The 27,183-nt window shown below is 25.6% G+C and overlaps 1 protein-coding gene across 1 annotated transcript; it reads left to right on the top strand.

Annotated features, from left to right (window-relative positions):
* The first annotated feature begins 5,257 nt into the window (after positions 1 to 5,257).
* On the top strand, positions 5,258 to 26,944 carry LOC145828592 (uncharacterized). Its single transcript, XM_082936347.1, has 9 exons — positions 5,258 to 5,458; positions 16,118 to 16,259; positions 19,070 to 19,114; positions 22,664 to 22,803; positions 23,027 to 23,110; positions 25,511 to 25,547; positions 25,608 to 25,682; positions 26,401 to 26,464; positions 26,889 to 26,944. Exons 1-8 carry the CDS (start codon positions 5,258 to 5,260, stop codon positions 26,403 to 26,405), a joined length of 729 nt encoding a protein of 242 aa, XP_082792473.1. The 3' UTR covers positions 26,406 to 26,464; positions 26,889 to 26,944.
* Positions 26,945 to 27,183: the final 239 nt, after the last annotated feature.

Raw genomic sequence — 27,183 nt, forward strand, 5'->3', positions numbered from 1 at the left:
GAAACTTATACTAGATATTAGGGAAATTTTTAGAATTTTAGGGGCCTGTAAGCTGTAAAAAGGGAGGGGGCACGAGTCCATAATTAAACTTACACTAGGTCTTCTAGAGTTTAATATGAAGAGTAAAAAAAGGTCTTAAAAGTACATAAGAGTAGGTTTTTTGAGAAATTTTGTCGGAGGAGGCCATAGCCTTTTTAGTTTCTTCGAAAGGGTCTTTATAAAAAATAAGTTTGGGAGGCTGTTTTCTTAAAGAACTTATTTAGACTAATTCTCTATTCTGCTCATATGAAATAATTTTTGATAGTATCATATACCAAACTCTATTAATCAAAGTTAATGTTGTTTTTTTTTAAGTTCTACCTATAACCTAACTTTTTGAAAAAATTACTTTTTGTTTTTTTAGAAGTTCATTAAGTATTCTTGAGAAATGCTAAATGTTGTTAGACCTCTTACAATATAAGAAAAATTTAATATCTTTTCAAATTTACATTAGCATACTCTTTTTTTAATATTAGATTAAGTTTTAAATTTATAACATTAAAGGTTAACAGATTGTTTAGTTTATTTTACCATTTCAAATATTTTTCTGTTTTTTTATACAGTAGTATATGTGTTATAAAGCATAGCAAACATTTTTAACTTTATCCTATAAGACCAGATTAATTTAAACTATGTGCATTTTTTTCTTATTAAATTTTAGTTGATTAGTTTACATATAAGTTATGTTTGTAAAATTCCTTAACATATATTTTTATGCACAATAGAATCTTAACAATATAACAACTTATAGACCATTTTACATAAACAATAAAAAAAATTGTACAAAACTAAATCTAAGATGGTTTTAGGATTTTATCTAATTAAATACTTTTATAACATTAACTTTAATAAATTTGTGTAGCTAAAATAAATACGATATTTCTATTTATTAATTTTTATTTTCAGAAAATGATTATGTATTTATAATTGATACTAAAATATATCGTTAGTTTGTACTTTTGTATTTAAAATATAATTAGTAACGAAATAAAATTGTATTTAGTGTACAAGTAATTTTTTCCCTAATTAAATGAATTTTAAAACTATGGTAAACAAATAGTTAGATTTAAAAAAATTATAAATAAGTATAAATTTTTATAAGTGACTAAAAATATTAGTCGTTATTGTTACTTCTTGTTTCTTAAAGTTTAAATATAACACGTTTTTTTACTATACATCCACAACAACTTGTTAGCGTTATATTAAAATTAAATGTCTAGTTCATGGCAAACAAAATTATACTATGACTTTTATGAAAACATTACATTTGACCACTGAAAAAAAAAGCTTTAAAATAAAAGCGGATAAACTTTTAAATTGTTCTTTTGATTAAAAATGTCATAGTTTCTAAATGTAAACTAGTTACGGTTAAACTTAATAGTTAATTTATAAAAATAAAAGTAGCTTCAAAATAGTAAACTTTAAAAGTATTAGTTATTTTACTATGATAATAAATATCAAATTTTTTAGTTTTAAAGAATAAAAAATTCATTGTCAAAGTCAACCGCTGAAAAATAGACTATTTTTTTTTTTTTTATTTACCAAGTTTATATAGTTTTTAATACTTTTATAATTTTAGAAAAGTGCACTTTACTAAAGTTTTTTACAAAACTTAGCAATGTTTTAAATTTAAATGAGGAGCAAAGTAGATGCAGAAATTTAGATCATAAAAAAATATAATGCATATATTTTTTTAAAACTGTTCGGTATCAACTTGAGATTTTGTCATTCTATTGAAAAAATATATATTTATAACAATTGAGAATCTCAATAATGTTAGTAATTAATTGCGTGAACTATTAATTTATAATCCGGTTTACAAAGCAATAAACCTGTCTTTATCATTCTTGAATTTTCTAATTTGTACAGTTAATGCTTTTACATAAAAGTTTCATTGGTGGGAAAGTAAGTTTCCCACCAAAAATTATTTTAAATCAAATAAAACTGTTAAAAAGAGGCAGCTTCAAAATAAATTAAGTGTAGCAAATCACTTGCATATTTGATGAGTCAAGAAATTTAAAAAAAAATTGTTTTATATTTTTTATTCATTTATACCCTTATCCTTAACCCATCTTACCAAAACATAATATAAATAAATCAAAAAGTAAGGTGATCACATGATTGAATTGTTGGTGTGATTTTTTGTTGTAGGCCAGTGAACACTTACTTGGGGATTTGAGCTTCATAATTTTCCTAGACTTTGTGGTTTTTAGTGTTGAGATTTTAGCCTTGTGAGTGTTGTCCAAATGGCGTGTCACCAAGGGTTTTTTTATTTGTGTAAAACATAGTTTATTTTATTTTTGGATAGTTAAAGTTAAGTATTAATTGGGCATGTAAAATTACACATGATGTAACACACTCACTCTTCCCCAGAAAGCGTTTATTGTTGCAAGGGGTAGTGTTTGAGACTGATGTTTTTTTACCATAAAATTTTTTTTAATAATTAAAATTTAAAATTATATGAAAATAAGCTTAAATTTATTTTTATGACTTAAAAATATGCCAATGATTTACCACATTATACTGATTATATGCACAATTCTTAAGCTACCAGTTAATAAGAGGATAGATAGATCTGGAGGGAATACTTAATATTATAACTGTAGGCAGCATTTATTAAGAAAATTGTGACAATATTTTTATTGCAGATTGCTAAGTATTCTTAGTTGTATAACAATTTAAATTTCCACATTTGAAATTCTTTATTTTACAGAGCACGACTCAAATTTTCTGATCAACTGAATCTTGTTACTGACTTTCATGAGTGTTTGCACTACTTTCCAATTTAAATGTAGAATAGAACAACAAAAAATTTCTTGGAACATCATTTGTAGGTATCTAAGCTTTAGGTTTATTAGGTGGTACTAGTGGAACTTGATCACTTTGACCAGTATCACAACAACTATGATTTTTTACTTGTGATTTCAGTAGCCTTACAACCTTCTGTTTAAGATTTGCAGGAAAAAGTCCAGTCAATACCGTAGATCAACAGCTGTTGTGAGTAAAAACAAGTTGTTATCATGAAGGTTTATTTTTGTGCTGTTATTAGTAGTATAAAACCTTCTTTCAAAACTCTCTTCTTTATTTTCTGAAAGGTGCCAAGTTTGTAGAACTACTATGATCTAGACCTGGTGGACTATTAGCTTTGTGATCAGGAAATCTTCTTAGTACCGCTGCATGCTGCACTTGACACCAATGCATTGTTTTTACTACTATTGCATTGTTTGGATAGAATAAAGACAATAGGACTGGAAAAATGTGTAGTTACTTTAAAAATTCCATTTATTAATAAAAGCTCAGAGAATTTAGAAAAGATAATTAGACAATTAGTTAGAAATACTTATTATGTAGCAAACTCTAGAATTGTTTTTACCTCTAAGCCACTAATAACACCAGGTGGTAAGGATCTAGTATCAAAATTAAATAAAATTATGGTAATCTACCAGTACAGTTGCTGTTGTACACCAAGTTATATTGGATTAACAACCAGACATATAAAGAAGAGAATAAAAGAACTCATACCAAAATGTGTAGAGAATTTTTGCCTGTCAGATAAGAAAGATGATATACTGGTAAAGGTTTTAAACGCATCTAAACGTTCATCTATTTCAGAACATTTAGTTAATAATCCAACTTGTGCGGACAATTATAATATAGATAGATTTAAAATTATTAAAAGTTGTAGTAATGATTTCGATTTGATTAAATTAGAAGCCATTTGTATTTTGTTAAGGAAACCTGTTTTATGTAAGCAAAAAGATTTTGACTATACTGTTTATTTATTTTTGTAACATTTTGTAAGTTTTTTTTTCATTTTATTTATGTTTAGTTTTACTGTAGATCAATTATAACATAAACGGAATTACTTAATTTTAACTGTTACTAATTGCTTTTGTCTTTTATTAATCTCTTGATTACTTTATGATTACTTGGTTACTATATAAGTGTGTAAAATACTATTATTTGTTAGCATTGTACTCTACTGAAGAGAATTGATCTAAATATATTTAGTGTTTTTGAAATTGTGTGTCTTGTGTAACTTATTGTATAAGTTTGGATACAAAGTGTATTTGAAATTTAAGCTTCTAAATACAGAGTTAAAACATCAAAACAAACTAATTTTAATAAAAGCTTACAGTTAGGATCTTAGTTAGAAAATTACTTACTACTAATGCTCTACCACTGCTTATTTTGTCACATTTTTAGTTTGAAATAGTATTTTTATGTTGATTTCTACAAATGTTCTCACATAAATGTTGCCAACATAAGATGTTTCCTAGGAAAATTGGCCCGCAACTTATAAAAGGCTGCCAACCCATAATGTAGAAAAAGTAATGGTATTAATGTAATGAATTGAAGTGCATTGAATTTTGAACAATTTTATACTTAAAATAAAAAAATTTAGACTAGGTCTGAAATAATCATTATATGAAATTTTTTTATACTTTTAAAGTTCTGTTTATTATAAAACATATTCAAAATAGTAATACAGTATCTTTTAAAGTAATTTGATACTCCTGTTAACATTTTTTACCTCACAATAATTACAAAATGAAACATGAAAATAAGAAATTCTTGAAGAAATTTTAAAAACAACAGTTGCTACCTACACAATTCATTCTATTAAATTATTCTATCACGTTTGTTGAATAATGCAAAAGTATGAATTGATAGTTTAAAAATTTAATAAGGCTAGCTTTTAGAATTCTATAGAACTAAAATCAGTTCTTTATTAATATTAGTTTACAATGAGTTTTAACTTATTAAGGGGTGAAAAAAATTGTTTTACAATTTTTTTTACAATAAAAAAACTAATGCAAATTATAAGCAACAAACCATGTATTTTTAGAAAATATATAAAATTTTGTTAGAAGAAAACAAAAAAAAAGTAAGTTAAGTATAATCTAATAATTTTAAATTAAAGTTATAGTAGCTAATGAAAGTCTATAAGTTGATACGTCGCCAGTAATATTTTTTAAGTATTTTGGTAGTTTAAAATAAGTTGTAAGAAAAGTTGTAGATTAAAAAATAGTTGTTTAAGAATTGTTTTATTTTTAAGTTTATTTATAAATATTGAACAACCTCTAAATATGATACAGTGAGTAACAACACTCTAAATATATTGTATTTTCAAATATGTTTAGATAAAGTTCTTACAATAAATAGGTTTGTAATACTGATCTTTGCATAAAAACTATAAACTTTAATTCTTCTTTAAATGTCTTCTTCTGATGATAGAATGGATAAAAAATGTATAGAGTGGAGTGATAAACAATCTACTGATCCTCATTCAAAAGAGTTTAATGCTCTCCTTGCAATTTATAAAGATGAGGAAAGTGAAAGCAATCGTAATGTTGAATCATTTGATAATTTTGCCAGTCTTGAAAGTTATCTAGTTGGAAAAAAGAATACAAATAATGTAAGTTTATTTTTGTTATTATTATTATTGAAGTTTATTGTCAAACGAAGACAATTTTTTAAGACATGTTATTTCTTAAAATATATATATTTAGAAATTAAAAAAAATACAAAACTTGACCGTTTATTTTGCTGCCTGTAGAAGACTTCCTTTTTTTTTGATTTAAAGCTTATCAATGTATATGAGAAACAGCACTAGTACAGCATTACAGTAATAATATTAAAACTCTTATCTTTATCTAATTTTATTCATAACAAAAAATACTCTTATTCCTAACCTACCTTACCCAAGCACATAAAAAAAAGCAATATAATTAATTGAAATTAATTAGAGACTAAATTAACATGAGGAAATATTGGGTAAGTTATTTTTTTATTCTTATGTTTCGCCTAAGTTTTAAGCTACCAATTGCTTTTAATGTATGTTAAAACATAAAATAGCTTTTGAGGTATATATAAAACTAACAGGGCTGCCACGAGGTCAGGAAAAGTCAAAAAAATATAGACTTCTTTTAAATAGTCAGAAAGTTTGACAAAATTTGAAATAACATCAGAAATTGTCAGTTAAAGTTAACAAAATTCCTTATTTTCCAAAGTCTTCAAATGGTAAAATATTAAGTCAGACTAAAATTGCAAAATTTTCCAAGAAATTTCCATAATTACTTCATTTCAATGCCTTAATTTGGTAAAATTTAATAAAATATCCTTTATAAAACTGCAAAATTTTTCTATTAACATATTGAATAACTACCCTACTTGAACGAGCAGTTTTTGTATGCTTTTTGCTATTGATGATCTGTGGCAAGGACAATTCCATAGTGAAACTGTGATATATACACAAAAGTTTATCTTGCAGAATTTTAAAATCAAAATGTTTGTTAAGTAAATAATTTAGTTCTATATAATTAAGCAGTAAATTATTATTTTATGTTAAAGTTTATAAGTATCTTTACCTCTTAATAATTTATTCAAAGTTCTTTAAATTTGAAAAATAAGTTATAAGAGAGTTATATGCCATGGTTAAGTTTACTTATTTCAAATTTTTTGTTGAATAACTTCAGTTTTTAAAATAGATAAGAGTAAATTTATTTGTTACAAATTTTATACTAAATGATAAGAGGAGATATTTTATGTAACAGATATATAAAGTACTTTTTTATGTATTTTTTAACACTTACAAAGATATTATTTTCTAATTGATTTTTAATTTAAGGATTTTATGTTAATTGGTTCAAGTTGTATTATATTAAACTAAGTGAACAATTCAAAGAATTATTACATTTTTTAGATAGATATTTTTATTTAGATATTATTATGTTCTAGGTTGTTTTACAACTTATTTATGCTAAGTCTGACTATATTTTCAGGGTTGCCACTTGGTCAGGAAAAGTCAGGAAAAATTTAAAAAAATGACAAAAGTCAGGAAAAGTTAGGAAAAAATGGGGGGTTCTGAAAAAAAGTCAGGAAAAGTCAGGAAATTTGATAAAATTTAAAAAAAAGTCAGATTTTGTCAATTTAAATTTACAAAATTTCTTGTTTTGCAAAGCCTTCAAATGGTAAAAATTAATTAAAAGTCCTTTAAAGTCAGAAAAAAATTCTAAAATTTTCCTAGAAATATTAAATTTTATTTCCAATGCCATCATCTGGTATAAATTAGTTAAATATCCTTTACAAAACTTCAAGAAATTTCTATTAACATATTGAACAAGTACCCTACTTGAACAAGCAGATTTTGTAAGCTTTTTAGTATTGATGATCTGTAGCAACGACACTTCCAAAGTGAAACTGATATATACACAAAAATTTATCTAGCATAGTTTTAGAATCAAAGTGTTTTTGTTTAAGTAAATAATCGAGTTCTTTATAACTAAGAAGTTAGTTAAGTATTTTATGTAACAACTTAATGTCTATACTTTACCTCTTTATAATTTGTTCAAAGTTGTTTAAATTGATAAAATAAGTTATAAGAGAGGTATATGCCAAGATTAGTTTTTAAAGTAAATATGAATATATTTATTTGTTACAAATTTTATACTAAATGATAAGAGGAAATATTTTATAAATAAAAGTAAAAATAAATGAGTGCCAAAAGAAATGAAGCCCACAAGTTGTGGCTTGATTTAGAGAAAAGATTCTCTTCAACAAGTGTAGGGGCAGCAAATGAGAGCGATTTAAATAAAATGAGGCATATGATTTTAACTGCCAAGAAAATGAAGCGGAATGCAGTTCAGATGAAGGAAACCATATCTTCATTAGATGAAGAGGTTAAAGTGCTAATAAAAAAAAAAAAGAAAATAAATTTTAGTACATAAATTTAAAAAAAACAGTATTTGATTAAGTTTTTTATTTTTTTAATGTTTTAATTGTAAAAGTTTGTTATTGTTTTAAGGTTTGAGTTGTGAAAGCTCCTTATTGATTTAAGGTTTTAATTGTAAAAGTTCCTTATATGTCATTTCGTTTATTTAGATACATTTATGCTAGGAAATTCTAAAAAATTGTGTTCTTTATTGTTTTAAGGTTTCAATTGTAAATTTTTTTTATTGTTTTAAGATTTTAATTGTAAAAGTTCGTTATTAGTTCAAGGTTTTAATTGTAAGAGTTCCTTATATGTCGTTTGTTTATCTAGATAACTTATGCTAGGAAATGCTAAAAAATTGTATCTTTCTTCAGACAAGCTGTGTTTATAAGGTAATAATACAAGTATTTTGCTGATAGAGCTGTTAAATACAAACATCAATCATACACAGATGTTTTAAGTGACGTACTGGAAGTTTTAGTATAGAAATCAGCAATAAACTGTTGTTTTTAACCTGTATTAAAACTAGATTGAAAGCTTTATATAGTTTCAAGTGCTAGAGTATGTATTTTAAAACAAGTTTATTTTAAGATTTTGATTTTGAAAAGTCAGGAAAATTTTGGTAAAAAGTCAGGAAAAGTCAGGAAATTTTTCTCAGCTTGATCAGTGGCAACCAAATAATTTTGCTAATAGAGCTGTTTATTGCAAAAACATCAATCATACACAGATGGTTCAAGTGATGTATTTGGAAATAAGATAATTGAATTCTGAAAAAAAATGTTTTTTTAACATGTATTAAAATTAGATTTAAAGCTTTATATAGTTTCAAGTGTTTGATTATGTATTTTAAAATAAGTTTAATTTAAGAGTTAGATTTAGAAAATATTCAGAAATGTTTTTCTCAGCTTGATCCAGGGTTGCCACTCGGTCAGGAAAAGTCAGGAAATCAGGAAAAGTCAGGAAAAATTTGAAAAAATTGCAAAAGTCAGGAAAAGTCAGGAAAAAATGGGGGGTTTTGAAAAAAAGTCAGGAAAAGTCAGGAAATTTGATAAAATTAAAATCAAAAGTCATATTTTGTCAGTTTAAATTTACAAAATTCCTTGTTTTCCAAAGCATTCAGGTGGTAAAAATTAATTAAAAGTCCTTTAAAGTCAGAAAAAATTCCAAAATTTTCCTAGAATTTTACAAAAAAATTTAATTTTATTTCCAATGCCTTCAAGCTGGTATAAATTAGTAAAATATCCTTTATTAAACTGCAAAAATTTTTTATTAACATACTGAACAAGTACCCTACTTGAACAAGCAGATTTTTAAAGCTTTTTAGTTTTGATGATCTGTAGCAAGGACACTTCCATAGTGAAACTGTGATAAATACACAAAAGTTTATCTAGCATAACTTTAGAATCAAAGAGTTTTTTGTTTAAGTAAACAATTGAGTTCTTTATAACTAGCAGTTAGTTTAGTATTTTATGTAACAAGTTAATGTGTATACTTTACCTCTATAATTTTTCCAAATTTGTTTAAATTTATAAAATAAGTTATAAGAGAGGTATATGCAAATATTAAGTTTACTTATTATTTGTATTTTTTGTAGAGTAACTCAAGTTTTTTAAGTAAATAAGAGTATATCTATTTGTTACAAATTTTATACTAATTTAGTATTAGATGAAGAGGTTGAAGTGCTAATAAAAAAACTAAGAAAATAAATTTTAGTATAAACATATAAAAAAAGAGTATTTGATTAAGTTCTTAATTGTTTTAATGTTTTAACTGTAAAAGTTCATTATTGTTTTAAGGTTTGAGTTGTGAAAGTTCCTTATTGATCTAAGATTTTAATTGTAAAAGTTCCTTATATGTCGTTTCATTTATTAACATACATTTATACTAGGAACTGGTAAAAAATTGTGTTCTTTATTGTTTTAAGGTTTCAACTGTAAAAATTTGTTATTGTTTTACGATTTTAATTATGAAAGTTCGTTATTAATTCAAGGTTTTAACTGTAAAAGTTCCTTATATGTCGTTTGTTTATCTAGATACATTTATGCTAGGGTTTGCTAAAAAAATGTTTCTTTTTTCAGACAAGCTGTGTCTATAAGGTAATAATACAAGTATTTTGCTGATAGAGCTGTTTATTACAAACATCAATCATACACAGATGTTTTAAGTGATGTACTGGAAGTTTGATGATAGAATTCAGCAAAAAACTATTGTTTTTAACCTGTATTAAAATTAGATTGAAAGCTTTATATAGTTTAAAGTGTTAGATTATGTATTTTAGAATAAGTTTAATATAAGAGTTTGATTTAGAAAAGTCAGGAAAATTTTGGTAAAAAGTCAGGAAAAGTCAGGAATTTTTTCTCAGCTTGATGAGTGGCAACCATGTTGATCTGTGGCAACCCTGAACATAGCAATTTTGATAATTGAAAATACTTAAACAGGGTTGCCACTCGGTCAGGAAATCAGGAAAAATTTAAAAAAATGACAAAAGTCAGGAAAAGTCAGGAAAAAATGGGGGGTTTTGAAAAAAAGTCAGGAAAAGTCAGGAAATTTGATAAAATTTAAAAAAAAAGTCAGATTTTGTCTGTTTAAATTTACAAAATTCCTTGTTTTCCAAAGCCTTCAAATGGTAAAAATTAATTAAAAGTCCTTTAAAGTCAGACTAAAATTTCAAAATTTTCCTAGAAATTTACAAAAATGTTTAATTTTGTTTCCAATGCCTTCATCTGGTATAAATTAGTAAAATATCTTTTATAAAACTGCAAATATTTTCAATTAACATATTGAACAAGTACCCTACTTAAACAAGCAGATTTTGTAAGATTTTTAGTATTGATGATCTGTAGCAAGGACACTTCCATAGTGAAACTGTGATATATACACAAACGTTTATCTAGCGTAACTTAATAATCAAAGTCTTTTTTGTTTAAGTAAATAATTGAGTTCTCTATAACTAAGCAGTTAGTTTAGTATTTTATGTAACAAGTTAATGTGTACACTGAAGCGGAATGCAGACCATATGAAGGAAACCATATCTTCATTAGATGAAGAGGTTGAAGTGCTAATAAAAAAACAGAGAAAATAAATTTTATTTCATACATTTAAAAAAACAGTATTTGATTAAGTTCTTTATTGTTTTAATGTTTAACTGTAAAAGTTCGTTATTGTTTTAAGGTTTGTGTTTTAAAATTTCCTTATTATTTCAAGGTTTTAATTGTAAAAGTTCCTTACATGTCGTTTGTATATCTAGATACATTTATGCTAGGAAATGCTAAAAAATTGTGTCTTTTATCAGACTAGCTGTGTTTATAAGGTAATAATACAAGTATTTTGCTGGTAGAGCTTTTTATTACAAACATCAATCATACACAGATGTTTTAAGTGACGTACTGGAAGTTAGATGATAGAATTCAGCAAATAAACTGTTGTTTTTAACCTGTATTAAAATTAGAATGAAAGCTTTATATAGTTTTAAGTGTTAGATTATGTATTTTAGAATAAGTTTAATTTAAGAGTTGATTTAGAAAAGTCAGGAAAATTTTGGTAAAAAGTCAGGAAAAGTCAGGAAATTTTTCTCAGCTTGATCAGTGGCAACCATGCATAAAGACTAATTAAATTTGAGGGCATAGGGAATAAACAACTTTTTTAGTTTTAATTTTTTACATAAGTTTTAAGCTACCAATTGCTTGTACTGTTTGTTAAAACCTAAAGTAGCTTTAAAAAAACCTTTTTTTTTCAAGGAAGAAATTAGTTTTCAATCAAAGTATGAGATTTCATAGAATTTTAGGAAAGGTGAAAACTAAAAAAAAAGAAAACTGTTAATTTTCACTAAAAATGTGTATTTTTATTTAACTTGAAGCATTATTTTAAGAAAAATCCAGTTTAATTTTCTTTAAAATTCTGCCAAAAAATAAAAGTAAATTTTGATCAATTTTTTAGTCTAAAGTAAACAAAAAATAAGCTATTGGAAGCTATTTAATGGTTAACATCCTAGGTTTTCAGGAATTCATTTGTTGTTTTAGACTTAAATTTGTGCCAACTTTCACTTAATATTTCCTCAGATACTCAAAAAATGGTAATTGAATATATTCTAAAGAGAGTAAAAAATTATAACTAACTTAATACTTTATATAACTCCACAACAACAACAACAGCAAGAATCTTTTAAATCATAAAAGAGTGAAGTATATTATAAAAAAGAAATCAATGAGAAAACACTTAATCTATTATCAACTGACTTTGAAACAGGGTTGACACTTTACCTGGAAACCTGGAAAAACCTGGAATTTGAGAAAATTTGAAAAAAAAAACCTGGAAATTTGATCAAAAAACCTGGAATTTTTAATAACTTTAACATTTTCAGTTCTAGAATTTTGATTTGACACAAAAGATCTATCATATAATTAAGATCTTTTGTCATTATCAAAAATTTTTTCATATTAAAAAACACTTTTAAAGTAACTTTACAGTATCTTTTCAATGCTTTTATTCTATTTAACACAGTTTCTTTAATAGAAATTAACTTAAAACTAAAAATAGACCCAAAAATGTGTACTTTTAAAAACCTGGAAGAAATTTGGAAAACCTGGAAAAAAGTTTGAAAAAATGAGTGGCAACCCTATTTGAAAACTAATAACAAACAAAACAAAATTTATTAAGTTCAATGCTACTGACTTTCATCCCTGTATTTCTAGCAAAATACTGCTTTTTTGTTAGAAGAGTAAAATAGCTTGTTACAGCTCTGCTTTAAACATACCTATTAAAACTTTCTAATAAGGGGGACTGTTGATATAATCTCAAATTATCACTTGCATATCGGCTTGTTTACTTGCTATGGATAAAGTTAATGATCTCAAATAATGACCTACATAAGATACCCTCAGTTTTAAGGACTTATTTCCGATTTAATGGCTTTTACACTTTCAAGAATTAGATCTTTTATGCTACTTCATGTAGCTTGTCACATTCTGCTGTTTACTATGATATAATTGTAAGTTTTTTCTCAATTTTATTCTGAGTTATTAAGCATTCTGTAATGTTTATCATGGTATGGTGCATGCTCATAACAGGTTTGCTACACACTCAGGTTACTCTGGGAAACTCAGGATCTTTTAAAGTTCTAGAAAATTTCAGGGAGACTCGATATTTTCTTTTTTAGTTATAAACACAGGATAAATCAGGCAATTTTTAATTTTTGTAAAATATCCAGATAGTTTTGGAATTTTTTTATCTCTCAGGGTAGATTTTTTTCTAGATATAGAGTGTGATTTAGTTAATCCAGTTTCAATTTTTTTATTTATATATCCAATTTTGTTTAAGAACAGGAGTTTTATTGATTTCAAAATGGTTATTAAGCTTTTTTTCAGCCTTGCGGCTAGACTTAACTGTTCTTAGAAATAATATTGTATTTTTCGTTTTAAATCTGAAACTTATGTTTATCATGAATAGTAATCATAAACAGTTTACAGATATAAAAGTTTAACTATGCAACAAAAAGTTTCAATATACTTTATTGTTTAAATTACTTATATAGTCTAGCAAAATTGTAGTGTTTCATACGTCCTTAATTCATAAATAAAGTTGTTTGTTATAACTTATAAATACTTGTTTTCAGTAAAAAAGAAAACTATAGACTAATGCTGACAAATTTTCGAAAACAATATTTCTCATAAGTTTAGTGAACATCAAATGCAGAAGCATACACATACAACCTTCCTTTTTCATTCCTTAGAAGAGAAATGAACCTGAGGTATCAGTAGTTTGTGCCAGAGGCAAAGTTTTTTTTTAAGGACTTAAAAAACTCAGGATGACTCAGGGCAGTTTTTTATCACTGAGAACAGGTTTTGACTAAAGAGTGGCAACCCTGTTATAAACTTTTCTAGACTAATTAAAACTATAATTACAACAACTAACTCCAATAATTTTATTACTTTGTTCTTAAACTTTAGCATTAGTTGCGGATCATTACCAATTTTGTGATTAATTCGCTAGTACTGTTCACAATTTCATACATTTATAATGTTAGTAAAACATCCCATCTTATAATAAATGTTAGTCACACCTCTTAATTGAATCTTTTTCAAACTTAAGTCAAACTAGCTGAAGGGCGTTTTTAACATATGCGTATTTAACTACAAAATATTTGGATAAAATAATTTGATTTATCCAACGATACTTACAATCTTGAATTGAACACTAAATGACAAATAACCATGTTACCTTTAAAGATTGTGTTTAAAGAATAGCTTCTTGTTACAATAACTCTGTGTTATTGATAAAAAATAAACAGTCCATTCAAAGCATAATTGTTTTTTTAATAATAAATACTTAATATAACTCTATAAATTCCTCAGTTTTTTTTAAAACATTAAGTAGTTACTTTTCATACTACTACTACTACTTGAGTTCAATACATTTTTATTATTAACTTAAAATAGTTGACTATTTGTACAGCATATATTTCATTTTTGCCCTACCTTTGTGGCCAAATAAAACTTGTTTACAAAGAAGAGCCATTATAAACGAAGCTTCCATAAGTTTTGTTCTAATTTTTTTACTATTTTGATTTAGATTCTTAATAATACATGCATACAGTTTAAGTTTAGAAAACCTTTAGTATATATAATACAAAGCTAAATTAACAAAAAACTCAAATCGTTGCAGTTCTGCTGAACTGTCACCTATTATTTTTTATTACTGTGAAAATTAGTAGATTTTCTAAAGAAACCTTCTCATAACAAATAAACACATCTCCTTTTTTACTGTTTTACAAGCGGATACTTTAAGGCTTAAATACTAGCCATTTGCTGAGACTGATACAGTAGTCTATTTTGACCATGCTTTCCTGATAATTTCTAAGTTACACAAAGTTAGGAATATTGTGACATAGTAATAATTAAGGTTTTTGTTAAGAATCTACCGGATACTCTATTAAAGATCCGCCTAATTCCGGATCTTTTATCTAATTTAAGATCCGGCGGTTCCGAGTCTTTTTTTTTTAGTTTAAGATCCGGTTGGATCCGGTTTTGGATCTATTTTTTGAACTTAAGATCTGGCTAATTCCGGTTCCAGAACCAGATCCTAAATGTTTTAAGTTTTATGTAGTTTCAATTGAGATCAAATCTATAAAATTTAATTATTGAAATACCATTAGCAAAATATTTTGTTAAAAAACAACAATGTTGTTGTCTAAATGTTTTATTTGAAACTAAGAAAATGAATACTGTAAAAAAACAAAAAAATTACCTATACAAAGTCTCAGTTTAAATGTTAAATTTCAAGCTACTTATATGAATAATTTTTATTTTTTTCTTGTATGACGCAAAAAAAAATAAAATAATAATTTATAATGCTATGTATAAATAATAAAGAACTTTTTTTTATGATAGGCTTTTATGAAAGCAACTGTTTACAAATACATAAGTAAGTCATTAGTAAATAACATTTACTTATATCAACGCCATTAAGCTACAAAGAACCTATTCTTGTTTTTCTAAGTTGTGATGAAGAAATAAGTTTTTTGCCGATTTTTGGAAGCAATCGATTTGCTTTTGTTCGTACAAATTATCAGCTTCAGAAAATAATAACCGTTCAGAATAAACAGAAGATGGTAGTGCCGAAAAATACCTTCTTGCAAACCTTGCAAGATGTGTGCATTTTTTCTCGTTTAAGTTCCACCAAGACAAGACTTCAGCTACTTCAACTTCTTCAGCAGATAAATTTTCTTGCACTTCCTTCCGATTTAAAAATAGAATAGAACAACAAAAAATTTCTTGGAACATCATTTTTACCTAGTTGAGCTTAAGGTTTATTAGGCGGTACTAGAGGAACTTGACTACTTTGACCAGTCTCACAACAACTATGATTTTTTACTTGTGATTTCAGTAGCCTTACAACCTTCTGTTTAAGATTTGCAGGAAAAAGTCCAGTCAATACCGTAGATCAACAGCTGTTGTGAGTAAAAACAAGTTGTTATCATGAAGGTTTATTTGTGTGCTTTTATTAGTTTAGATTGATATTTTTTGTTTGACTAATTTTATATATATTAAATATTCAAAATACAAAAAATAATAATAATCTGAGTATATAAAACTGAAAGAAGCTGATTGCGGAAAACAAAGTTTTTCCAAACCAACTGGATCCGGTAGATCACTATTTATAGTAGTAGTAACTTAAAACATAAATCAAATTGTACATGAAATCCTATAATTCGTTGTGGAGAGCCTCTCTATTATAGCATTTACATAACAATAGAAGAATACATATATTTTAAGTTTTTTTTCTATTGTTTAGCAATCAAAAATTAAAATTACCTCATTTTAAAACGCAAGTTTAGGTTACAAACTAAATATAAAACAAAATGTTTAGGAATCAGGAAGATCTAATAAACATAAAAGTTTTAATAAAAACAAAGCTAAAGAAAGAACTTTGTTAAATCGAGACACAAGTAGGTTAAAAAATGAATTGAGAAAAAAGTACAACAGTGACCAAGAAGCTGGCCTTAAAAGATGTTAGTTTTGTCGTTCTGTAAATAGCAAAAAATCTTAATTCTTAAAGTCTTTTAAGGTCAACGTTTTTAGGTTATTTTAGATACTCAAAAATACTCAAGCCATCTTACACCAAGTTAAAAATTTTAAAAACTCAGGTTCATCCAGCCTGATAAATATTTTGACAAGTACTAGCTTGATAGTATTTTTAAAACATGATCATTTTCTTTTGTATAAGTTTAAATGAAGGGCAATCAGTTTTGTTAATTTTCTAAATATTTTATATTAATTTATATTTATTGTTGTATTAGAAATATGTATATATGTTTAAGATTTCTGCAAGTAACACCACTATTTATTTTTATAGTTTATAATAACTAATAGATAATTAATTATTAAATTGTTAAACCAGTTGACTGAAGTAAATATAAGCTACAGTTAGTGACTCTTAGCTAATAAAGAGATTGTATCAAATTTAGAAAAAGTGTGATATAAACTTATCAAAAATCTGTTATTAAATTGTAGTTGTGCTATATAAAGGTGAAACATACTCTGTTTAAGGTCATAGGGGCGGTCCAACACTTTTTTTTACAAAAAATTAACTTTGATTTTTATATGAAATATTTAAGTACAAACTACAAGCCAGTTTTTATAGTATTCACAAACCTTATTTAACTTTTGAGATATTTTATTTTTTGTCAACAGTTTCCGATACAAGCGTATGGACAGCAAATTTTTCAGAGTCAATTTTCTCGGAAATTTTAAAAATTACTAAAAATCTATCACCTCCTTCATTTTTAGAGCAATCTTCTTCAAATTTTCAGGACATGTTCCTTATATAAAAAAAGCTATACTTATGAATTTTTATATCTTAATAAAATAAAAATTTTATGACAAAATTTAAAAAAAAAGTATTTTTTTCAAAAAAATAGATAAATAGCTTTAAATAATATAGCTGTTCAAACATATAGGTTTAATCGTTTAACAAAAGATCCTAGTGAAGTAACTTCACTGGAATATAAATAAAAACAAATTGTACAGTAATCTTCCTTTATTGTACCAACATATGTTTCTGTGTGTTAACGAATCAACACACTTCAACTGGGTTCTGTAAAAAAATAATTACTGTAATGAAAGAATGGAAGCATAGAATAAAGTAGGTGTATACATGTTTCATTAAAATAAAATATTTTCTACAGATAATAGTTAATAATAGGTAAAATACTTAATATTAAATCCGACTGTTATAAAACTATATAGTATTTGTGATTATTAAGTCTAAAATAAGTAAAGTAAACTAAAATACACAACAAACAAATCATAATATAAACAAACAACTCACGTTAATGGAAAGAAAAACTGATTCAAATTTTACTGTTGTTAATGAATGAACAAAATACATTCATTACATCTAACAATTACGTCACAATATAAATGAGGTTATTTCAACTATTTAATTAGTATTGCAAAGTATGTTAATTTAGTTTTTATGTTTGTAATTTATTTTGAACAAAATAAAACATTAACCATTAGTTAGTGTATCAATAAAATTTAATAAAACTTAACAACGGTGAAGACAATAAAAGTCACAGAAACTCGATGTAACATTTATATTATATATTAAATGGTTGTAATGATTAAATCAAAGTTATATAGAATTAGGAAGCAGATTTAGTTCAAATGTAAAAATCAAAAATGATAAAATTTAAAATTTAAGAAAACAAAACACAAAAAAAATTAAACTTGTAATTGAGCTTATTGACCGATAATTAAGTTACAGCGACATACATAAAATCACAATGACTTAAATTTAATATATATTGTATTTAATAATTATTAAAATAATTGATTGATAAAGTAGCAGTCAGGTGTTTAAATTAAAAATCCTATACATATATGTTAAATATTTAATAAGTAAACTGTGTTATATATGAAAGTTAAAATGTAAAACAACGAGGTGGTCATATGTTAAGTATAAACCTGCAGTAGAAAACCTACTAGCTCTCTTGGGCGTAGTAGGTACAAAAGCACGGTTTATCTGTGATTTGAATACAGGCTTCCAATTAAACTTGGAACTTAACACATAAAGGTGTGAAGAATTATAGTCCGAGGGTAGAGTGAATATGAAATTTCGGAGAATAGAAAGTGACTTGTGTGAAATCATATATCTATTATGATTATTACTATTTAATGAAACATGTATACACCTACTTCATTCTATGCTTCCATTCTTTCATTACAGTAATTATTTTTTTACAGAACCCAGTTGAAGTGTGTTGATTTGTTAATACACAGAAACATATGTTGGTACAATAAAGGAAGATTACTGTACAATTTGTTTTTATTTAAATAATATAGTCTTTTTTTACTGTTTTAGTTTTCCCTTCCCATACAGAACCTTTTATGCGGCCCGACTGTAACTCGTCATATGTCAAAAAGTATTTCGAATTTTTTTAAACGGTAAAAATAATTTTGAAGCTTAGAAAAAAATCTATAAAATAAGATCATCTTGTAAAAAATATGGCTTACCCCCTCCCTATGGCCATCATTAATGGTAAAACGCAAAATAAGTAGTGAGGTACTTCATAGAAAAAATTATAAGAAATACAAATTCGTTATAAAAATTTGGTTGATATTTACCCATCAATATTTAGATCAGTAATACTTGAAAAAAAATTATTAATAATAACAACTTTTTAAGGAAAAGTATCTATTCTTTTTAAAGTTCAAATTGCAATCCAAGTTAAGTAATCTAGGATAATTTCAAATTATATAAGCATTTTTTTATCTGTGTTTTTTTATTGTGTTACTACAATACAACTAAAATTTCCAGCATCTCCAGCTAGACGATTTCAAAATGTCTTCTCGAGTATGATAGGTAAATTTTTACTATTATTGATTATTTGTTAAGTTTCTATTTATAGTTATAAACACAGCACATTAGTTTTATTAAAAACTTTTGCAAAGTATGTGTTTTACTTATTTATTAATAGTTCGTTTTTACTAATTAAATTAATGTTTTTTATGTTTGCAGAATGATTTTTACATACACAGCTATTTTAGCTTAAGTAATAAAGTAATATGTTAATTAGTTAAAGTCAAAGATTATAATTGTTTTTTGTTTTAGAAACTACTACTATTATATTATTGGTACCAAAATGACTCACTTAATTATTAAACAGATTTTTTGTCTTGTGTATATAAATTTCAAATAAAAAAAGCCTTAAAGAATTTAAAACTCATTAGTTTGCATTATATCACTACTTAAAATGATTAAATCAATTTAATTTTTTGGTAAGTATTAAAATGCACTTATAAGCTCTTATGATCTTAAAATACTATTACTTCAAAGTATGTAATATATTTGCTAGAATAACTTTTTTCTACTCTGAAGCTTGAGCTTTCCTTATAAAATAAGATCTCTGGAGAGAAAAAACAAGGGTTATGATTGCCAACAGAAATCTCTGGCCTCCAGCGTTTTTTATCCTAAAAATAACTTTTGCAAAACAAAAAAGTTAAGTTTTTTCTAACAAACATTTTGAAATGTGCTCCTGATTTTATTTTCATTGCAACTTGATGGTTATTCAATGATTGCTTTATGGTTATTTTTCAAAAGTGTTTTTAAGGTTTAGAGGTGTTTAAAGGTTTTTAAGTTTTTAAAAGGAGAACCAACAGTCTGTTTTAATGGCTATATAACGAATTAGTTTGATTAGGCCGAGGATTTACGGTCTTCCAAAACTGCCAAAACAACAAATTCCTTTTAGACCTATTCTGTCGATGATGTCACTACAACACAAACTAGCCAGATTTCTGAATTTTTTAGTAGAGCCGGTTTTAACTTGATACTCACAATTTGCTGTAAAAGACTCTTTTGAGCTAATTGAAAAGATCAGAAACACTAAATAAACTATCAGAGTTTTAACATCATTTGATGTAAAGCAGCTTTTTACCAATGTACCATTAGAAGAATCAACTAAGGTAAGTGTTGATAAATTATATAAAATAAGAAAACCAAACTTAGAGAAAAATAATTTCATAAAACTGATAGAAATAACAACTAGTTATGTACAGTTTCATCACCGTTGGGCCCGACACTTGCTAACATTTTTATTGGATATTTAGAATCCAAAATTGCTGAAGATCTGTTGTCACAGGTTGTCTACATTACATACGTTCACGATAGTTTAGTTTTATCCAAAACAGAAAATGGAAAAGAAGCTATATTTTGAAAATAAAATTCTATACATAAAAATTTCTTTTACCAGAGAAGTGGAAGAGAACAACCAACTGCTATTTTTAGATATATTGATAACATAAGATAAATCAAGTTTCCTAACGAATGTCTATAGGAAAACAACTTTCACAGTGCAGTACTTACACTACCAATCTTTTTGTAGTAAGAAACGAAAAATAAACTTAATAAAAACACTATACCATAGAGCCTACAAGATTTGTTCTAAAGAACTCCTTCATTCTGAGGTGGAGAGAATAAAATAAATTTTAATAAAAATGGTCACCCACTAGATTTGATTAAGAGGTATACAAATCCTATGACAATAGCTTAATAAACCTGAGGTAAGCGGATTAGAGAACTTCCCAGCAGTTTTGAAACTACCATATATTGGAGAAACATCACGTGTATCTGAGAATAAAATAAAAGATTAAACAAAAACAACTTACAATCAAATTAGTCAAAGAATTATTTTTCTCTCAAAACCTTTATTAAATGTTCAGTTGAAGGATCCGATACCAGAACTAAACAAAAGTTGTGTAGTATACAAATTTAATTGAATTACAACAAATTTAATAATTAATTGCTTCTGCAAAAAAAGCTATATCGGTCAAACTTCGAGGCATTTTAAAATCAGGATAAAGGAACATATTCCTGCTTACGTTTTGAAATTTATTGAAAAATAACCTGAAATTAAAACAACGGCAACCAAAATCGCAACTATAAGATCTTCAGTTGTAGAACATTTAATAAATAATAGAGATTGTGCTAGGAAATTTGAGATATCTAGATTTGAAATAATTCATTATTGTAATAGTGTATTTCAGGCACGTGGCTTGGTACGTTTCTGCAAATCTACAGAAACGTATACTTATGTGCGAAAAAACTTGCTTTTATTTCAGCTTGAAAATACTCTGCTGTCTTAGCTTTTAGTATTCATTTATGCTTAGTTATGCACTCCTGAGAGATAATTTTGACATATATGTTTTATAATGTTGAAGTACGAGTGATAACTGTATACAAGGCAATTTATTTTGCTCCACACCCCATATGTACTCTTTAGCACTTTTAGAGTCGTAAAAAAATTTAACGAATTAAATACATCCAAATTGTAACATTTAGGGCGTTAAAGCTTTATTTTGTCAAAAAGCTGCAATGCAAAATTGATTCTAAAGGAAGCTGAAGCTTCAAAAATCAAAATCATACAATTTTGTGTTACAAAAATTTGCATAACTTGTTGTTACTATTGACTACGTTAAATGTTTGATTTTATACGTTTAAATGTTTGAATGATTACAATATTAATGTTTTTGAGTTAAATTGGGATTTTTTTTAATGAATGTTTTCTGGGTTTACACAAGTGGCATGACATAAAGAGTCATATGGGGTGTGGAGCAAAATAAATTGCCTTGTATACAGTTTTCACTCGTACTTCAACATTCAATTTTTGATGTATTAACATAACTGCATATTTTCAGATTAAATTCAATAATATTAGAGGTAGTTTAAATTGCTGTGTTCCCGCTAGGAAGTGTTATTTCAGATATTTTAGTTTTTGCAGATTCGTAACTTTTTTGAGCTAGCTACGTCCCTGGTGTATTTGATCTCGTTACGTTAGAGACTATCTCTATATTTTTAGAGAAACCTGAATTGTTTAAACAAAAAGAATTTGATTACAAATTGTCTTTGTTTAGTTAAATTATCCATTTTGTTTCCGTTAATAGTATTTTAGTTAAATTAATGATTGCTTTACACTAATTATTTATTGTGCTAATTACTTTGTTAGTTTTAACTTTTTTTGTTTTTAGAAATAAAATAACTACTGATAGTTTTTTGTTCTGTTCTACTGTAAGTTTCTGATGAAAAGTATAGAAATGCGTATTAAGCTATCACAAAAAAAAACTTTAGACAGTGTTTTACTCTTGTTATGTATTTAGTTAAAAACTAATAATGTTTGAAGTTTTAAGTGTTTATTTTTGATTTTATAGTTAAACTTTTCAAAATTATGATGATTGCTGGTATATTTGTTTCATGTCTTGCAAGCAAAATACCTTTTTGGTATGCTTTGCCCGCAAATTAGAAACATTTCCCAGCCCTAGTTTAAAGTATATTGCAACCCTGTTGTTTTAAAAATGTAGAATATTTTAAGAAGCATTAGTATTTGTATTAAAAACTATATTTTGTTTTTGTCATAAGACTTGTGCAACGGACCAATGGAAGTGCTTCAAAAAGCTAGAAGTAAAAATCAACTGTGTTGTATATATACCCGACATATATGTGGTTTGAAGTCTATAATTGTTGGAAATGTACAAATGTTTGATAGATATATGAATATTGTGAGTTTTGAAAATTTTGTAAAAGTATTGATTTAAAATGCACATTTAGATATTCTGTGTATTGTTAATCTATGCTTTTTTATTAAAGTTTCTATCCTGGTTTTATCTTTTTGAAGAGAAAAAAACTTAACAGTAATAATTAGATTTTTTACAATAATTTTTATTTTAAAAGATCGTTACGAGTCTAATTTTTTTTTTTGCTATAACATATTTTTTCTATAAGGTTTTGAAAAATGCTCATGAAGTATTCAGTCAAACTCCATTAGGAGAAGTGAAAAATCATCAAAAAAGACTTTGTGTTTCTTCAGTTAGTAGTTTTAATTTTACAGAAATCTGTTTTTGAAATGATTTGGAATATTTTTGTAATTTTTATACAGTCTAATTTTTTAGTAATTAATTCTTATGACTAATAACGTTTAGTAGGGTTAGTTTTAACGAATGTTAAGTTTTAAAAATCTAACTAATATAAATATCTGCAGCTTTACAATTTACATAAACACACAAACACTTGAGTTAATTATATCTTATTTATATTTTATAACATGCTTTTTAGCCTAAATAAGATTGGTTTTATTTCTTTAATCAGGACTACCAGACACTCAGACCAGCTCACGCTAGTTTTTGAAAATTTATGTTGGTTTATTTGAAAAATTCACGCTTGGTTGAAGTTTAAGCAAAACTCATGGTATTTAAGTTTTTATCTAAATCTCAGATTAGTTTTTATGAACTACAATCAACCTTTTTTCCTACAAGCTATATTTTTCTTCTAGATACTAAGCTTTTATTCAGTTATTGTGTTTTATAAGTATCCAAGCTTGGTCATTGATTTTTTGATTAATTGAGGCTAGTTTTTTGTCACTCAGACTGGCTTTTTTTTGCTTCAAAACGTGGCAACCTTGGTAAGTATTGATTATATTTACCAATAAGTACATGTTTTAATGCCATAGGGAGTAATGCACTTTTTGAAATGCTGATCTTGTTTATAGATCATTAACCTAGCTAGCAGTTGCTTTTTACTGTTTTGTAAAATTAAAAATCGTTTTTGAGATATGATGTCCCAAAGTTGGGGAGCTCAATAGGTTCCTTATAGATTGACCAAAGTATAAAGTCCGAAAAAAACTATTTAATAAAATATATTTTCTACAGTGTTTAAGCAATCGCTCTAAAAGTTTACTAGTTTAATCTTTTACATATAATAAACTTTTATATTAAAGGATTTATATTTATTCTGTATAAATATATTTAAAAATAAAACTATGTTTTTTTTTTAATTTTGATCATTAAGTTCTTTTTTTTTGATTATTAAAATAGTACTTTTTCTATTAATGCAAGTTAAATTATCTGAACTTGAGGTTAATTGACCGAAAAGTTAAGGAAAAGATATATTTTTAAAAGATTTTTCAGAGTTTTTGAGAAAATTGGTAATAATAAATTTTTCCTCCATACGCTTGTATCTGAAACTTTTTACACAACTGACGATATCTCAAAACTATATTTTTATTTTGTACAAAGTTCTTAATTTTGATCATTAAGTTCTTTTTTTTTGATTATTAAAATAGTACTTTTTCTATTAATGCAAGTTAAATTATCTGAACTTGAGGTTAATTTTTTTTTAATTTTGATCATTAAGTTCTTTTTTTTTGATTATTAAAATAGTACTTTTTCTATTAATGCAAGTTAAATTATCTGAACTTGAGGTTAATTGACCGAAAAGTTAAGGAAAAGATATATTTTTAAAAGATTTTTCAGAGTTTTTGAGAAAATTGGTAATAATAAATTTTTCCTCCATACGCTTGTATCTGAAACTTTTTACACAACTGACGATATCTCAAAACTATATTTTTATTTTGTACAAAGTTCTTATAGTATACAATTATAGCTTTCATACATGATCTTATTTTAATATCTGTAAATAAGATGTTGGATCCTCTACAGTCTTAAAATTTAAACAAGTATGTTAAAAACTATCTTAAAATGACTTCATCTTTACTATGTTTTTTAAAATTGTTATAAGCTTATTATAGAACTATTATAGAAAAATTAATTTTTTTACAAATTAGAAAATAACTATATGTTTTTTAAGATGTTACAATTTTTAAATCAACTAAATGTACAATTTGAATTTTTTTCTTTTAAATTTCAGAATTTAATTACGTTGTATAGCACAAGTTATTTATGCAATATAATTTTTGTAAATACTGATAGTTATTTTCTTATTTATTGTTTTATTAATATTGTTCATACAATTTTTCTATGTACCAATTAATATCTTGTATACTTAAACACTACTTTTTCTTATATACATTTATACACTTAAAAGGTGATCTTTCGTTTATAGAGATGTTTTTAACCCATATTCAAATAAAATTCAATTAGAATAAAAATTAAAAATATTTTAATTACGAAAGATCACTTTCTATGTGTTTTGTTACAAGAATTGGGACAATTTTTTTAAATGGTTTTGTAACCAAAACTGTATGATCTTATAAGTACAGTTATTAAAAATTCATATTAAAAACCATTACTGTACAAATGTATAGTTGCAACTATACATAAGGGCTTCGAAGGTAAAAAAATCTGATAGTTTAACTTAATGCAAAATATTCAACTTAAAAAATCAAGCTCTAAGATTTTGTGTTGTTTTAAAGATGAGACAATATTTTTAATGGTTTTATAACTAAAGTTATATTATTAAAACTATCACAAGCTCTCTGATTCTTCTCTAAAAGAAGGCAGACTACCAGGTTATTCTTCATCTTTATATTTATGAGTATAATGTTGTAACACTTAATAGTGTTTTGCAGACGAAAGTGGCTTTCTTTCTTTCGTTTCTCTCAAATTATTCAAGCCACTTAAGTTTAATCAGAGCGCTGGTTTTGGTGAGTTAGTCGCCGAGCTTTTTTGTCGCTTACGTTTTGAGTTGTTGTAGCTTGGCACTAACGACATTTTGTTATAAAGAGTGATGTTTTTCACTTTTGCTTTTGAGCCAAAGTAATTTTTTTTTGGTGTCATTTTTTAGCAGTTTGTTGTATTTTGTTTGTCGTATTTTTATTAAATTGTAAATACACATTTCGTTTCTTAGCCTCGATTTCTTTATACTATTAGTTTAAGCATTCCAATAATTTTACTACTTAATTAGGTAAAGTTTAAATGGTAGTATAAGTTTAAGTTGCGTTCGATTAATCGACTTAGCTAAGTTATTTAGCTAAGTTAATCATAAACAATAGCTTAAGTAACCGTCAACGATGTTGTTATAACGCGTTAAGTCAGTTAATTGCCAGGCCCGCGTAAACTTAAGTAACAACATCCGCTGAACGGTTCAATGTGTTATAAATCTTCAAAAAATATATTTTAATAAGTTTTAATTAAAAATCCTTAAGTTTTACGTTATTTTAAGTTAATACTACAAGAACAAAAAAGTTTATTAACATTATAGACTATCATTTTAGTCTGAGTATATAGAAATTTACTATTGAAGTTATAAAACATTAATAATGGTATTGTCTTTTTAGTCAAATAAGCTTATTTTTTAATCGTTATAAATTAGATGAATTTTTTAAATGCCTTCAAAATTCTGACTTAAAAAAAAATTTTTAGCTTGATGAAGCATTTCGAAAAACAAAGGCTTACGAAGAATTAAAGAAAAATTCAAAGAAAAAAAGTAGTTTTTCTTTTTAAGTATTTTGAGTTAGAAATATTCATGCATCAAATTTTATAAGCTCTTTTTATTTTTTAATGTTGAAATTACTAAACTCGTGATGTAGAATATTTTCACTCATGTTATAAAACTTACAATCAGACTGTTTAACTATCACATAAGAATGAAAGTCTTAATTTAAAGTTTGTCTTTTTTTTTGAGTTTTTTATTTATAATTGAAAATAAGTAATTGCTTCCAAAATTATGTAATAATTACTTTATAATTTTCAAACTAATTTACCTAACAATAATCTGAGAATCGTTCATTACTACAGTTTTACAAATTATTTTTTTTCTTTGCTGTTTTTTATAAATCAGAATTTCTATAAAAAATTAACAGTAAAATTTATCCACAAATCTATTTTTTAAATTCTATCTTATTTGATAGGTACAAATTCTTTGTCTGAAGAAAATTTGTCGGAAAACCAAGTAGAAAATTTGTTTAGTATCAAGAAACCTAAAGACTGTGGAAATTTAAAATTCCCTCAGTTAGTGAAGTTTAAAGGAGGTTTTCCTAGACTATTTTATCGTCGGTTAGACTGTGTGTACGTAAGAGGCGATACAGTTTGTATTGTTCGTTTGTTTGACCATTTATAACACTATTTAGTTTTTCATCCATTTTCTTTAGTATCGACTTGAAATTTTATTATTTTTTATATATTTTACTTACTACTTTTTACAGT

The sequence above is a fragment of the Thalia democratica genome, chromosome 2 (genome assembly GCF_965202585.1).
Source record: "Thalia democratica chromosome 2, ktThaDemo2.hap1.1, whole genome shotgun sequence".
NCBI classification, from domain to species: domain Eukaryota; kingdom Metazoa; phylum Chordata; class Thaliacea; order Salpida; family Salpidae; genus Thalia; species Thalia democratica.